The 12982-nt window shown below is 36.8% G+C and overlaps 3 protein-coding genes across 3 annotated transcripts in view; 1 reads left to right on the plus strand and 2 right to left on the minus strand.

Moving 5' to 3' along the window:
* Nucleotides 1-7600: 7600 nt before the first annotated feature.
* On the plus strand, nucleotides 7601-8803 carry LOC125846612 (pheophytinase, chloroplastic). Its single transcript, XM_049526165.1, has one exon. The coding sequence runs from the start codon at nucleotides 7642-7644 to the stop codon at nucleotides 8794-8796; it is 1155 nt and encodes a 384-aa protein (XP_049382122.1). The 5' UTR covers nucleotides 7601-7641; the 3' UTR covers nucleotides 8797-8803.
* Nucleotides 8804-9457: 654 nt separating this feature from the next.
* On the minus strand, nucleotides 9458-11667 carry LOC125846613 (F-box protein At5g46170-like). The gene is made up of 2 exons (XM_049526166.1): nucleotides 10356-11667; nucleotides 9458-9741 (listed from the first exon to the last, which is right to left on the minus strand). The coding sequence occupies exon 1, from the start codon at nucleotides 11504-11506 to the stop codon at nucleotides 10403-10405; it is 1104 nt and encodes a 367-aa protein (XP_049382123.1). The 5' UTR covers nucleotides 11507-11667; the 3' UTR covers nucleotides 9458-9741; nucleotides 10356-10402.
* Nucleotides 11668-12811: 1144 nt separating this feature from the next.
* Nucleotides 12812-12982, minus strand: part of LOC125847285 (uncharacterized) — a 6236-nt gene continuing 6065 nt past the window's right edge. Inside the window, exon 4 of the mRNA XM_049526938.1 lies at nucleotides 12812-12880. Coding sequence (XP_049382895.1) covers nucleotides 12812-12880 — 69 coding nt within the window. The remainder of the gene's footprint in view (nucleotides 12881-12982) is intronic.

Raw genomic sequence — 12982 nt, forward strand, 5'->3', positions numbered from 1 at the left:
GCATTTTTAGACATAAACAGGCCCAGTGTAGGATCAGATTTTAAGTATCGAAAGAGACGAAAAACAGCCTGTAAGTGAGGTTCCCTAGGATCCTGCATGAATTGGCTGAGGTGTTGAACATTAAAAGCAATGTCCAGCCTAGTATTAGTGAGAAAATTTAGTTTCCCAACAAGCTTCCTATAATATGTGACATCATTTAGGACAGTGCCCTCTTTTGCCCGCAATTTGATGTTGGGATCAAGAGGAGAGGTGAGAGAACTAAGGTGCAGGCAGTCATACTCTTTCAACAAATCAAGGACAAACTTTCTTTGGGAGATGATGATGTCTTGTTGTGTGTGCAACACTTCCATTCCCAAAAAATAATGCAGTAGGCCCAAGTCTTTGATCTTGAACCTGTTGTGCAAATAAGCTTTCAGGTCTGCAATTTCAATAGAGTCTGTACCTGTAAGAACAATGTCATCCACATATACAGCTACATAGACTGTGGAAGTGACTTTCTTTTTGTAAAATAAAGAATAGTCATTCATGGAATGAGTGTAACCCCTGGAATATAGGGCCTCAGTGAGCTTGGCATACCATTGCCTACTAGCTTGTTTGAGGCCATAAAGTGATTTTTTCAGCTTGCATACAAGAGTGGGGGATGTCACAGCTAGTCCAGGAGGTATTTCCATGTATACCTCCTCATGTAGATCTCCATGGAGAAATGCATTGTTTATGTCCAGCTGATATAAAGACCATCTCTGCTTAACAGCTGTAGCAAGTAGAGCTCTAACAATGGTCATCTTGACCACATGGGAGAAGGTTTCAGTGTAATCAATGCCTTCCTGTTGGGTGTAACCTTTCACCATAAGTCTAGCTTTAAGTCTCTCAATGCTGCCATCTGCCTTGTGTTTTACTTTGTATACCCATTTGCAACCTATGGCTTTCTTACCATGGGGCAGAGGGACCAGGTCCCAAGTATGATTAGAGTGCAGAGCATCAAACTCTTGTTTCATGGCCACTTGCCATGCAGGATTAATAACAACTTCTTTATATGATGTTGGCTCCCTGTCAAGGCAAACATTTCTCACAAAATCTTGACTATTAGGAATTAGATCAGTATGAGCTAAGTGTTGATGGTTAGAAAAAAAGGGCCTTAAGGGAAGAGGTGTTGGAAGTGGAAGTTGTGTCAACAACTAGGGTAGTAGGGGACTTAAGTTGTGGGAAATGGACATAGTCATTCATATGAGATGGAGTCTTGGTCCTCCTAAGGGATCTTCTAGGTTTAGGTTCAGGTTGAATAGGAGAAGGTATAGGTTGCATTGAAGTCGTGTCAGTAGAAGAATGTACAAGAGTCTCAGGAGGCAGATTGCATGTACCATTAGGTTTATCCAGATTAACTAGAGTGTCTTGTGTGTCATGCTGATTTGAGTCTTTCAGAAAGTCAATGAAAGGAGAAAACTCAAAAAATGAGGGAGGTGAAAAAGCAGTAGATGATAAATGAAAAGGAAAAACAGTCTCATGAAAAACAACATCCCTAGATACATGTATTTTGTGTGTGGACAAGTTTAGGACCTTGTACCCTTTTGTCTCAAAAGGATAACCAATGAAGATATGTGGTGTAGTTCTGGGGTCAAATTTTGTTTTATGAGGGATAGGTGTGGTGGGATAACAAAGGCAACCAAAACTCCTCATATGAGAATATAAAGGCTTTTTGTTATATAGCAGTTCATGAGAGCATTTATTGTTCAATATTCGAAATGGAAGTCTATTGATTATATAAGTGGCACAAAGTACACACTCCCCCCAATATTTTGTAGGTAGTTTGGATTAAAACAAGAGTGCCCTGGCAGTCTCAAGTAAATGTTTATGTTTTCTCTCCACTACACCATTTAGTTGGGTTGTATATGGGCAAGTTTTCTAATGGATAATTCCTTTGGTTTGAAAAAAAAAATGGTTGTTTCTGTATTGACAAACTCCAGACCATTGTCTGTTCTAACTGTTTTAACAGTAGTTTGGAATTGATTTTCCACCATGGCAATAAAAGCCTTAAGGGTTTGCAGGACATTACTTTTGGAACTTAAGAGTTGAGTCCAAGTGGATCTACTAAAATCATCCACAATAGTGATGAAGTATTTGAAGTGGTTATGTGTGGCTATGTGATAGGGTCCCCATAGGTCAACATGTACTAGTTCAACTGTGAGCTTATGCTGGTTCTTGGCTTGAAAGGCAATCTTTCTTGCCTTGCCATTAGGTAAATAGAGCACATGAATGGTTGTTTGGAGGAAAAGGTAATGGGGATAGTGGAAATACTTTTCATTTTGACAAAAGGAACATGTCCCAATCAATTGTGCCACACAACATCTACATTATTTCCAGTGCATGTGTGAGAGAAAATAGGAGAATGCAGTAGAGGGACAGTAGGAAAATTTTCAACATTCAAACAAGAATTCTGTTTGTTAAGAAAAGAAGTACATTTCATACTATCTGATACATGAAAAGAACGACTTTTATTACAAGCATTACATGAAGGAAAAATGCAACATGAAGAAATACTACTCAAAGAAGAAGAATTGAGAGTCTTCAAGCAATTGGGACGAAGTAGAGTCTAGCTTCTGCCCTACCAATGACCAGAGGCCTCTTCATTGAAGGGGCCTGCATAACACATGAAGTTTTAGTGAAACTGATAGTGCAGTGGGATTGCATGCTCATGGCATTAATAGAAATCAAATTGTACATGAAGGATGACACAAACAAGACTTTTTCTAGGCTAATCATGGGTCATAATGCTACATTTCCAATCTGAGTCACCTTAACTTTATAGCCATTTGGTAAATCTACTAGGATTGGATAGGGAAGGGTGGTAACATTGTGTAAGAGGGAAATGTTGAAAGTCATATGGTTCGAAGCTCCTGAGTCTGATATCCACGAGTCAGACTTGTTTTTGAAACATGCACAAGACAGTTTGCTAGAATCTATAGAAGAAGTGCAAATTATTGTACCTGCAAAATCAACTGTACCGTTGGCAAAAGCTTGATTGGTGGGGGACACTCAGCATCATAATCCTTCTGGAAATGTTGGAGTGCAGCCTGGAGATGACCATATTCTTCCTTTGTAAGATTCACATTGAACATTTCTTCACCTGTAGTACTTGTTGTTAGTCCCTTCCCAATGTTTAGATCAGTTGCACATTTAGCATTTGCCACTGCCTTACCCCCATTTCCTCTACCAGAACTAGGTGTGTGAAGGTATTGATTGAATCGTGCAGGTGTTCTAGTTGTGTTAGACCTTTGAGCTGATTGAGTGTTCCTATTTTGGTTAAGACTGAAATTGGAGTTATGACTGTTGTTAATGTGACCAGGTGAAGAACCATGGAGTTGATAGCATTTTTCCATGAGATGGCCAGTTCTCTTACAGTAATTACAAAACCTGTCCTTATACTTCAAATTGTTGGTGGAGTAATTGGTTTTATAGTGTGTGGGCTTATCAGTCCCAGCATACAAAGCAGTCGAATCTAGAGTAAGATGATTTGAAGGTTTGATCTCTCTTTGGTGTTCATCCTGAACTAACCGAGAAAATGCTTATGCCATAGAGGGTAGTGGATTCATCATAAGTATACTACCATATATTGCTGTATAAATCTCATTGAGTCCCATTAGGAATTGAACTAATCTTCTATCCTGTTCACCCTTGTAAACACTTTCTTTTGCTCCACAAACGCAACTGCAAGTACATTGAGTTTTGACATTCAAAGTACTAAGTTCCTCCCAAAATTTCTTCAACTTTGTGTAATAAGCTGTGATGTCGAGGGATCCCTGAGACAAATCATTGATTTTTTGCTGAATTTGATACAATTTTGCTCCATTCGTCTGCTCGTATCTATCCTCCAACTCTTTCCAGAGCTCAGCAGAATTCTGAACATATTCAACGCTATCTGCAATCTCCTTGGACAATAAATTCAAAATCCATGACGTAACAATATCGTCACACCTCTCCCATTGTCTGTAGGTATGGTGATCAGATCTAGGACGTGAACACTCACCAGTAATGAATCCTAATTTGTTTTTCACAAACAGTGATCGCAAAACACTATGCCTCCATAAATGATAACCAAGTCCAGTGAACTGCACTGGTACGAGCATCGCACCAGGATTATCAGATGGATGCATATACAGGGGATTGTTTGAATCGATCGGAGTCGGAGCAGAAGAATAAAAAACAGAAGAAGAAAAGGAACGAGTGTCTATAGATCGAGATTGCTCTGATACTATGTAAAACTTAGTGAACTTGAGATACAACAATGAAGCTCACAACAATGGAGGCTTCTGCCATATCAATACAGAGAGAATTCAGAGAAACAGTTATTTGTGAAATGGAAAAGTTAATCTTCTATTCAACCCATCAGTGTTATGTATACAGAGGAAAAAGTGTAACAAACTAATTAACTAACTAGTGGAAAGTGTAACAAACTAATTAACTAACTAGTGGAAAGTGTAACAAACTAATTAACAACTTGACTGACTGACTGTACAAACTAATTAACTACAAGCTAATATACAGAATGTACAACTTCAATACTATTTTATGTTGATTAGTTAACAAATAATTACGAGTTAGTTGTTTAAATAATTTAACTATGAGCTATTGTCAAACATCTCAAGTTAATTGCAACATAATTTTGAGTTTTTGATATCAATAATGAAATTTTGTTCCTTAAAGCGTGATCGTGAGCTATCATATTCCTCTTTATCTTAACTCATTGGGATTGAATTTATGTACATATATTTATTTAATAATAAGGAGGATATGATGTTAAATTGGAAAATTGGCTATTTTATTTGTTTATTTTTGGAGTTCTCATGAAGAATTTTTACGTGATTGAGTAAACGTTCTGCGTACTCTTAAATCAATAAAGTCTTTTTTTCTAAGTACTGATTTTGATTAAAATGAGCACAAAAGTTACTAGGCAAAAATTGAAAAAGCATAAAAACACTTGAGCTTTTAGAGAAACTTTAAAACAGTAAACGGTCAAAAATGTCCTTTTAACATATTGAAAATGGCTCAAAAATGCATGCCTTCCACCTATTGGATAAAAAATGCCCTTCAATCCACCTATTTGGATAAAAAATATACTTAAGGTTAAATTCAAGTCTAAAATTAACATTCCTTTTAACAGAAACTGATGTGACATATATAAATATTTTAATTAAATACGTGACATTATTTTCATTGGTCCACGTGTAATTAGATCGGATTTCATTTACAATTATACCCATTAACCTAATCCCATTCTAAAAAACCCAACCCACATATTGGGGGTTAGCAAATCCACGCTAATTAAAACCTAAAATTAGAGTTTCTCTTAATTATACACGTAATTAATTAATTAAAACTAGTACTAAGCACATAATGTCTAAGATATTTTCTCAAATCTACCACCACAACACTAAGGACCCGTTTGGCCATAAATTTTCTAAGTAATATTTGAGGGAAAATTTGGCAAATAGTGTTTGTCCATATAATTTGTTATTATTTGGCAAATATTTTTAGCAAATATCCCAAATTCTCAAATACTAGTTTTTTCTAGTATTTGGGCTAAAACTCATTATTTGAGATCTTTTAAAAATTAAAATTTTACACCAAACTTTTATCTTTTACAAAAACACCCTCTATAGTAGTTGTTTGCGTTGTATTACATGATTTTTTACGTGAACATCAAATTAGTGATGAAATATTTGGTGAAATAAAGAATGTACATGAAACTTATTAGTATAATACATAAACATGACCCTTAACTTGGCGTCACTTGACAACTATGAGTCTATGACCTTTAATTTTGGTTATGCACAAGTAGACACTTAAATTTGTATAAAATTGAACAAATAGACACATTCGTCCTATATGGCACCCTACATAGCAATTTTGTGTCCTACGTGGCGTCCTAAGTGTATTATGTCACGTAGGACACGTGTCTACTTGTTCAATTTTATACAAATTTAAGTGTCAACTTGTGAACACTCAAAGTTAAAGGTCATAGTTGTCAGCTGACGCCAAGTTAAGGGTCATGTTTATGTATTATGTCAAATGTATTTATCGTATTAAACCTTATTACAACGAAACAACAGAACAAGTACCTATCATTTGATTAAATGGATGAAGCTGTTTCAATTTATGTGACACATTTCATTTTTTAAGAGTCAAATAAGCCACAATGGATTTACACATGAAATCTTTAGTTTTTGAAATAAAATTTATATATTTGTAAACTACATAAAATTAGGATAAGTCACAATAATTGACAATCCAAAATATTTAAAAGATATATGAAAAATTTAAGGTAAAAAATAATTTTGTTTGAATCTCGAAATCTAAAATACAAAATAATAAAAGAGGAAGAAAAACACAAAAGTGAAATAATCCATGGTAGAGAGCGTTATCCTCAAATTGGACTTTATTTAGTGCGATTTTGAATTAGTCGAACTCTAAGGGAAGTCAAAAAAGAAGAAGTGAAATAATAGAAACTTTTGAGGGGAAAAAATGAAAGCCACAACAATATGGGGGTAAAATAAAGGAGCCTTTTTTTGTCTGTCTTGTTGTGTAAAACACAAAGTGGTGGTTCCTCCAAGTCGCAGGTATTCCCATCTCTCTCCCTCTGGTTTTCTTCTCTTACAGTTCCATTATTGCATTTCATATTTGATTTAGTAAGTATCTTTTCTCTTTTCGTTTAATTTAAAGTTAAAGGATAAAAAGTAGTATTTTGGAACTTTAAAATAATTTGCCCCTACTTGATTGATTTAAATTATAAAACCAAGAAATTTGACCAATTTTACTTGTTTTTAAGTGTGGAAAAGTTTATCTTGGAAAGTAAAAGATGTAGGAATTGTTGGAAATGATCATGTCTGAATATGAGTATGCTAGCTAGGACCTATGATGTTAGGGATTATTTGGTTCAGGGGATAAATTTAATCTCAAAAATAATCCCTCCTTATCCCATTAAACTTGGGGTTATTTTATCCCACCTTCCCTGTATGATAAATTAGTCCAGGGATTATAGTTCCAGCCTTCCAGGATTATAATGCCGAGATAACTTAGTCTGCGAACCAAACGACCCCTTAGACAAGAAAAATAGGAAGTTTAACTATGCATGACTGGTTGGAATAGTTTGTTGTACTATTTTTTTTTTTATGACAAGGGAAATCTACAGCCGCTACCCTTTGGGTGCGCATAGGGTAAAACCCCCGCTCCTATGCAATAGCACGTTTGCTATACTAAGTATGACCACAAACATTCATATAGAAGAAAATCATGAGTTTTGCAATGGATGCAAAACCTTCTTTTTTTTTTTTGTGTGTGTTTTTTGATTAATTACTTATAGCGTATAACCGGAAATGTTCCATGAATCTCGTTGGAAGGGAAGGTTTTCCTTATCACCATATATACCGTCTTGTTCTTACTCCAGATGTTCCTTGCATTTGGTATTTTACTGAAATTGTAATTGATGAGAACTCTGTCTCTTTTGTAGTAATTCTTATATGTTATAGAGTATCTTATGCCTGTGGAGTAAGACCATTCACCTCATACAGTACCATCCTTTGTTCAAAATTATGTTTTTTTACGCCCCTCAAAAGGAACATATCTCGTTTATCTTCCTTGCAGAAAGCAATGGTAGTCGCAGTTCGTGCTTCACCCCTTGTTTTTCTACCTTCATCACCATTTGCTGCCTCCAGGAACTTAAAGAAACAATGTAGTAACACCATCATCAGTTTAAACATTGGTCTTCAAAGTAGTAGTAGCAAGCCCAGCTGTATCACTATTAGCAGCATCAAATGCTCTGCCTCCTCTACCTCCGCCATTGTTTCAAAGGACGAAGAACCGTTGCCACTTGAGGTGAATGAGATTAAGACAATGTGCAAAACTTGGGTATGGAGAGGTTACAACATAAATTACTTGAGTTATCAAGGGCGCAACAACGACACTTCTCACCCTTCTCTACTCCTAGTTCATGGTTTTGGTGCCTCTGTCGCTCATTGGCGCAGGAACATTGCCACGCTTGCTCAAAATTACAGAGTGTATGCTATTGACCTCCTTGGTTTTGGTGCTTCTGACAAGCCAGAAGGATTTGCATATAACATGGAAAGTTGGGCTCAGTTAATATTGGATTTCGTGAACGAAGTTATTCAAAGACCAACCGTATTGGTAGGGAACTCTGTCGGAAGCCTTGCTTGTGTAATAGCTGCTGCAGATCCTTCTCAAACATCCATTCAAGGGCTTGTTTTGTTGAACTGTGCTGGAGGCATGAATAACAAGGCAATTGTTGACGATTGGAGGATTAAGTTGCTATCGCCTTTACTCTGGCTTGTTGACTTCTTATTGAACCAAAAATCAATCGCTTCTGCAATCTTTAATCGGGTCAAACAGAGAGAAAATCTAAAGAATATCTTGTTGTCTGTCTATGGTAACAAGGAGTCTGTGGATGAAGATCTGGTGGACATTATTCGAACACCAGCAGATGCTGAGGGCGCGCTTGATGCTTTTGTATCCATTGTGACAGGTCCACCAGGACCAAACCCAGTGCAGTTGATCCCAAAAATGACATTGCCTATACTTGTGTTATGGGGTGATCAAGATCCATTTACTCCGATCGATGGCCCTGTTGGTAGATACTTCTCATCCTTACCTTCTCAAAAACCAAATGTGAGTTTATTTCTTTTAGAAGGTGTGGGGCATTGCCCTCATGATGACAGACCTGATCTTGTCCATGAGAAGCTGCTTCCTTGGTTAAGCAATTTACCAGTGGCAGATAATGTTGTTACATGAGTATCCTAATCCTTCTGTTTGAATGAGATAACAACTGTATGTTATACTTTTTTGATTGATCTTCATGTATAGATGATATTGACTTGTAAATCATGTCAGAAAGAAAACATTTGTTGGAGCAAATTTAATTATAGAAGTCACCTTTGCATATAAAAGGTTCTTGGATTTGATATGGCCAAAACATTGGGTCATTAATTTGCTATGGCCAATATCCTGCTAAGGACTGCATACAGTAGAATTGAGGTCCACCACCTTATCAACATTTAACTAGATCCAACTACATAAAGATTTGTGTATAGTATAGAGTAAATTTCTTTCACATAAGCCTTGGTAGAAGGAGGCATCCAAGTGAAATATTCGATGCACGCACAAGCAGATCAACACTACAATTACAACGACATATCTAGTATAGTCCAAAGTGGGGTCTTAGAAGCGTATATTGGAATCTCTTACCATTATTCATATCCTGCAAAGATCAGCTGAACTCACACTGGCAATCATAGTTTCATATCAATTAACGTAAGCTGCTAATAGCTCCCAGCGGCTAAAAATAGAAAAGCATGACAAGGCCTATTTACTGAGATACCTAGAGCCAGCTGCAAATTCAAAAAGTAAAAAAAGATGCAGCCAACAACGCACATTTCGTTACTCATGAACCTTAAAGGTACATGTATGTCATCACATAACATTATGCATAACTACAATATTCACAAAGTCAAAGGTACAAAGCTCTCGTAACATTTTCGAGGGGAAATTTGTGCACTCTTAAGAAGCATATGCTCAAAATTAAAACAAAGGCAGATGCCTATATTCCATCCTTTCAAAGTGACACTGGCTGATCCAAAGCTTATGAATGACTGACTGGTATTTTATCTCCAGAAGCAATGCTGGCTCATAACCTTTTCCTCAGCTTAAGTATGAGCTCATCCAACTTCTTCGCGTTCCCTGAAAAATAGAAAAATCAACATATGCACTTACGAAACTAGAATTGTTGACATATATATACATGGAGTATAATTTTAACAAAATCATGAACAGATAACAGATCAAGGCCAAAAGGCACTAGTGAATGATCTAACAGACAATCATTCGACACCCAATCATGGACCAGCACATTCCAACAAACGATAATTTAATCAAGAGATGCATTTTCAGTTAGAACTCATTCATTAACACCTTTATAAAGAGAAACAACACAAAAAGGAACCTAAACAGCGGAAGAAAAAACAGCTTGCAATACAAATGCTGCTATGCAAGTCCAGGTTTCAAATGCAAGCTAAATATGAATTTCCAGTTCTTTATCCTCATCAAACAGGAAAATGCTTTGAGCTCAACCTGAAGATCAGGGGCAACATTTTGATGAAACCAAACAATTATAATGCAGCCAAATTGGTTGGATTGAGCAACAAAAACTGCTCTCAAACATAGCAAATATAAACTTTAAGAGTCATTCAAGAAGTTCTCTCCTTGCATTAGCACATACACTAGTAAGTTGCAATCACATATATATATCAGACGAAAATTAAGAATGTATTACTGGCAGCTTCAGATTAAGTTACCTCAGAAAAGCATCCATAACGCTATCCAAACAGCATTAATTCTGTAATCAAAATGAGTTCATCTCCAAACAGTAAGTCCTTCTTTTCACCAACATCCTAGCAGCTGTCCCATAAGGCTCCTTGAATGCAGCTGCCACCCAATTCCCATCTCCCCCAACTACCTCTTTCTTGGGCTGCTCACTCGGCCTTATTGCCACCAAAGTGGCCCCTTTGAGCACTGTTCCATCAGGTAATTCCAAATGTGCGGCATACCACAACCGCATATTCAATGCCGGAACCAAAGTCCTTTTGGAGGCCGATGAAGCTGAGAGAGGCTTCACCCTCAGCTCCTCCAGTTGCTCTTTGTTCATACACAACACTCCTTGCCCATCTGCATCTGTCAAAACCAAACTATCCAGAGTTTTATGCTCCGCAATTATCGGCTGCAGAAGATAGTGCCTTGCGGAAGCTGCAATTAACGAACTAATCGTCCACACCACCCGCAGCTTCAAACCCCCATTCGTGTAAAACGAATCGGGTATGCTCCCATTATCATTTTCCCCATTTCCATCAATATTCGGAAGACTACAACCACTGGTACTAGTTACAGGTTGAATCACTGAAGATGCACCAAGTATAATACAATTATCGAGGGTCGATCCAAAATCAGCTCTCCATTTCAGCAACACCCCCTCATCTATCCCGAGCTCACCACTAGGCAATTCGATTCTGAGAAGCTTAATCTCGTTAAAGTTCTTCAGAACTTGAGTAGGGGAGTGATGGGTCACGGAGTTCTTCTCAAAATCATCACCGTCAACGACAGCAGCGGAAGAAGAGGCAGCACGTCGAGGTGAAATGGAAATGAATTGGGTTATAGATTGAAAGGGTTTGAGTAAACCAGAGAAGACCAAACGAAAAAGGGAGGAGATGGGGTGCCGGGACTTATCAGAAGAGTAACCAGAAGAAGAAGACGGAGAAGATGATTCATCATCAGAGATAACACAATCAACGCGAACAAGAACGTTGTCAACTTCAGGAACTAGTGAATTGAACCTTCTAGAAACCACAGAGCAACGACCCAAAGCCTTAACATCGCCGATCTTGTTGAAGATGAATAGAAGAATTGAGTCTGGTAATCGATCGAAGTGGTCAATGGGTTCCGGGTAGATCATGTTTCCGGTCAGATCTGAAAACTCACCGGCGGGATCTAAAGGAGAAGAGAAAGAAGATGAGAAGCAAAAATGCGGTGCTTGTATATACCACTCATGTCCTTACAGTCTGTGTAGTTGCTATATTGTGATGCAACTGCGTGTGGGTCTCATCTGTCTCTCTTTGGGTGTGTGAGGGGTTTACTACATTTAACATCTCATGTCATAACTCCTTGTATTGGCCTGGTTGGCGTGGACAAATAAAAGTGAATGAAGAGGGTCGTTATATAATGTTTCACATCAATAAAAAATACGTACATATAAGATTTATAAAAATGAAAGATAAAACAATCAGTTTGATCACCGCGTAAAAAGAATTTTTTATTATTACATAATAATGAATTTAACAATATGATACACTAAAATTTAAGTAATAATAAAACTAAATATTATATTTAAATTAATAACACAAAATAATATAATATGATACAATATATAACCACTATCCAAACAAGTTGCAAGAGACTTTGTCAATCTTTGTAATGCTCGTTGGTGAATATTTGGTTATGTAGGCCTTATTTACCATTATAAACGATGTGATTGAGATTGCTAAGATTCTTCATCCCTTTCTAAAATTAAAATTTAAAAGGTTATGGGTCGATTGTTCAAGAATGTGGTGCAGTGAATGGAGTTGTTTCTTTCTTAAATAGTAAATATTTTGGGTTCAATTTTTAGGTATGAAAAAATCTTTCGTAGAAAATGTTTCCCCTGAATAAAATCCTATGTAATGCAAATCTAAAGTAATTGAATTTTAATATAGATATTGAACACATAAGAACAAAAAAGAAGAAAGGTTTTGGATCGACGGTCGAGTCCTCATATATAGTCGGCAACTTCTTATTTTGAACTTTTTTTTCTTTTATGAACCTCTCTCCTATTTCTTTAGTGGCCGTACCCAAAGACTTCTATATCCCTTTAGTACGTAGGCCTACCTAACACGGATTTTGGTGATATAGGCCATGTATTTTTTATTTTTATTTTTTGGTTTTTCATTCGATATCCATATTGGAGCTCGACTAAATTCAGAGTCGTGTCGGAAAGTCCCACATTGGGGTAAAGCGCTCCCTAACGAAGGTGACTCCATACCCAAAGGGGGCTCGAACCGAGATCTCTTGGTTAAGGATGAAGGAGTACTTACCACTCCACTATAACTCTTGTCGGTTAGGCCATGTATTACCATCAAATAATGTGATGATATAATTGAGATTCTTTTATTTTTGAGATTTAAAGTTCGAATTATGATAGTTGACAACTTCTTAATAGGAACATCTATATCTTTTCAATAAGCTTATCCTCAATTTTCTTCATCTCTTTAGTAGGCTTATCCACCGCGAATTTCTGTGTTGTAGGCACTTTAATAACATGAAATAATAGGATGGGATGGAAAACATGTAGGCCAGGTAGTGATTGGAATTTGAAGTATTTCATTCTAAGTGTTTG

The sequence above is a fragment of the Solanum stenotomum genome, chromosome 12, assembly GCF_019186545.1.
Source record: "Solanum stenotomum isolate F172 chromosome 12, ASM1918654v1, whole genome shotgun sequence".
Classification (NCBI taxonomy): domain Eukaryota; kingdom Viridiplantae; phylum Streptophyta; class Magnoliopsida; order Solanales; family Solanaceae; genus Solanum; species Solanum stenotomum.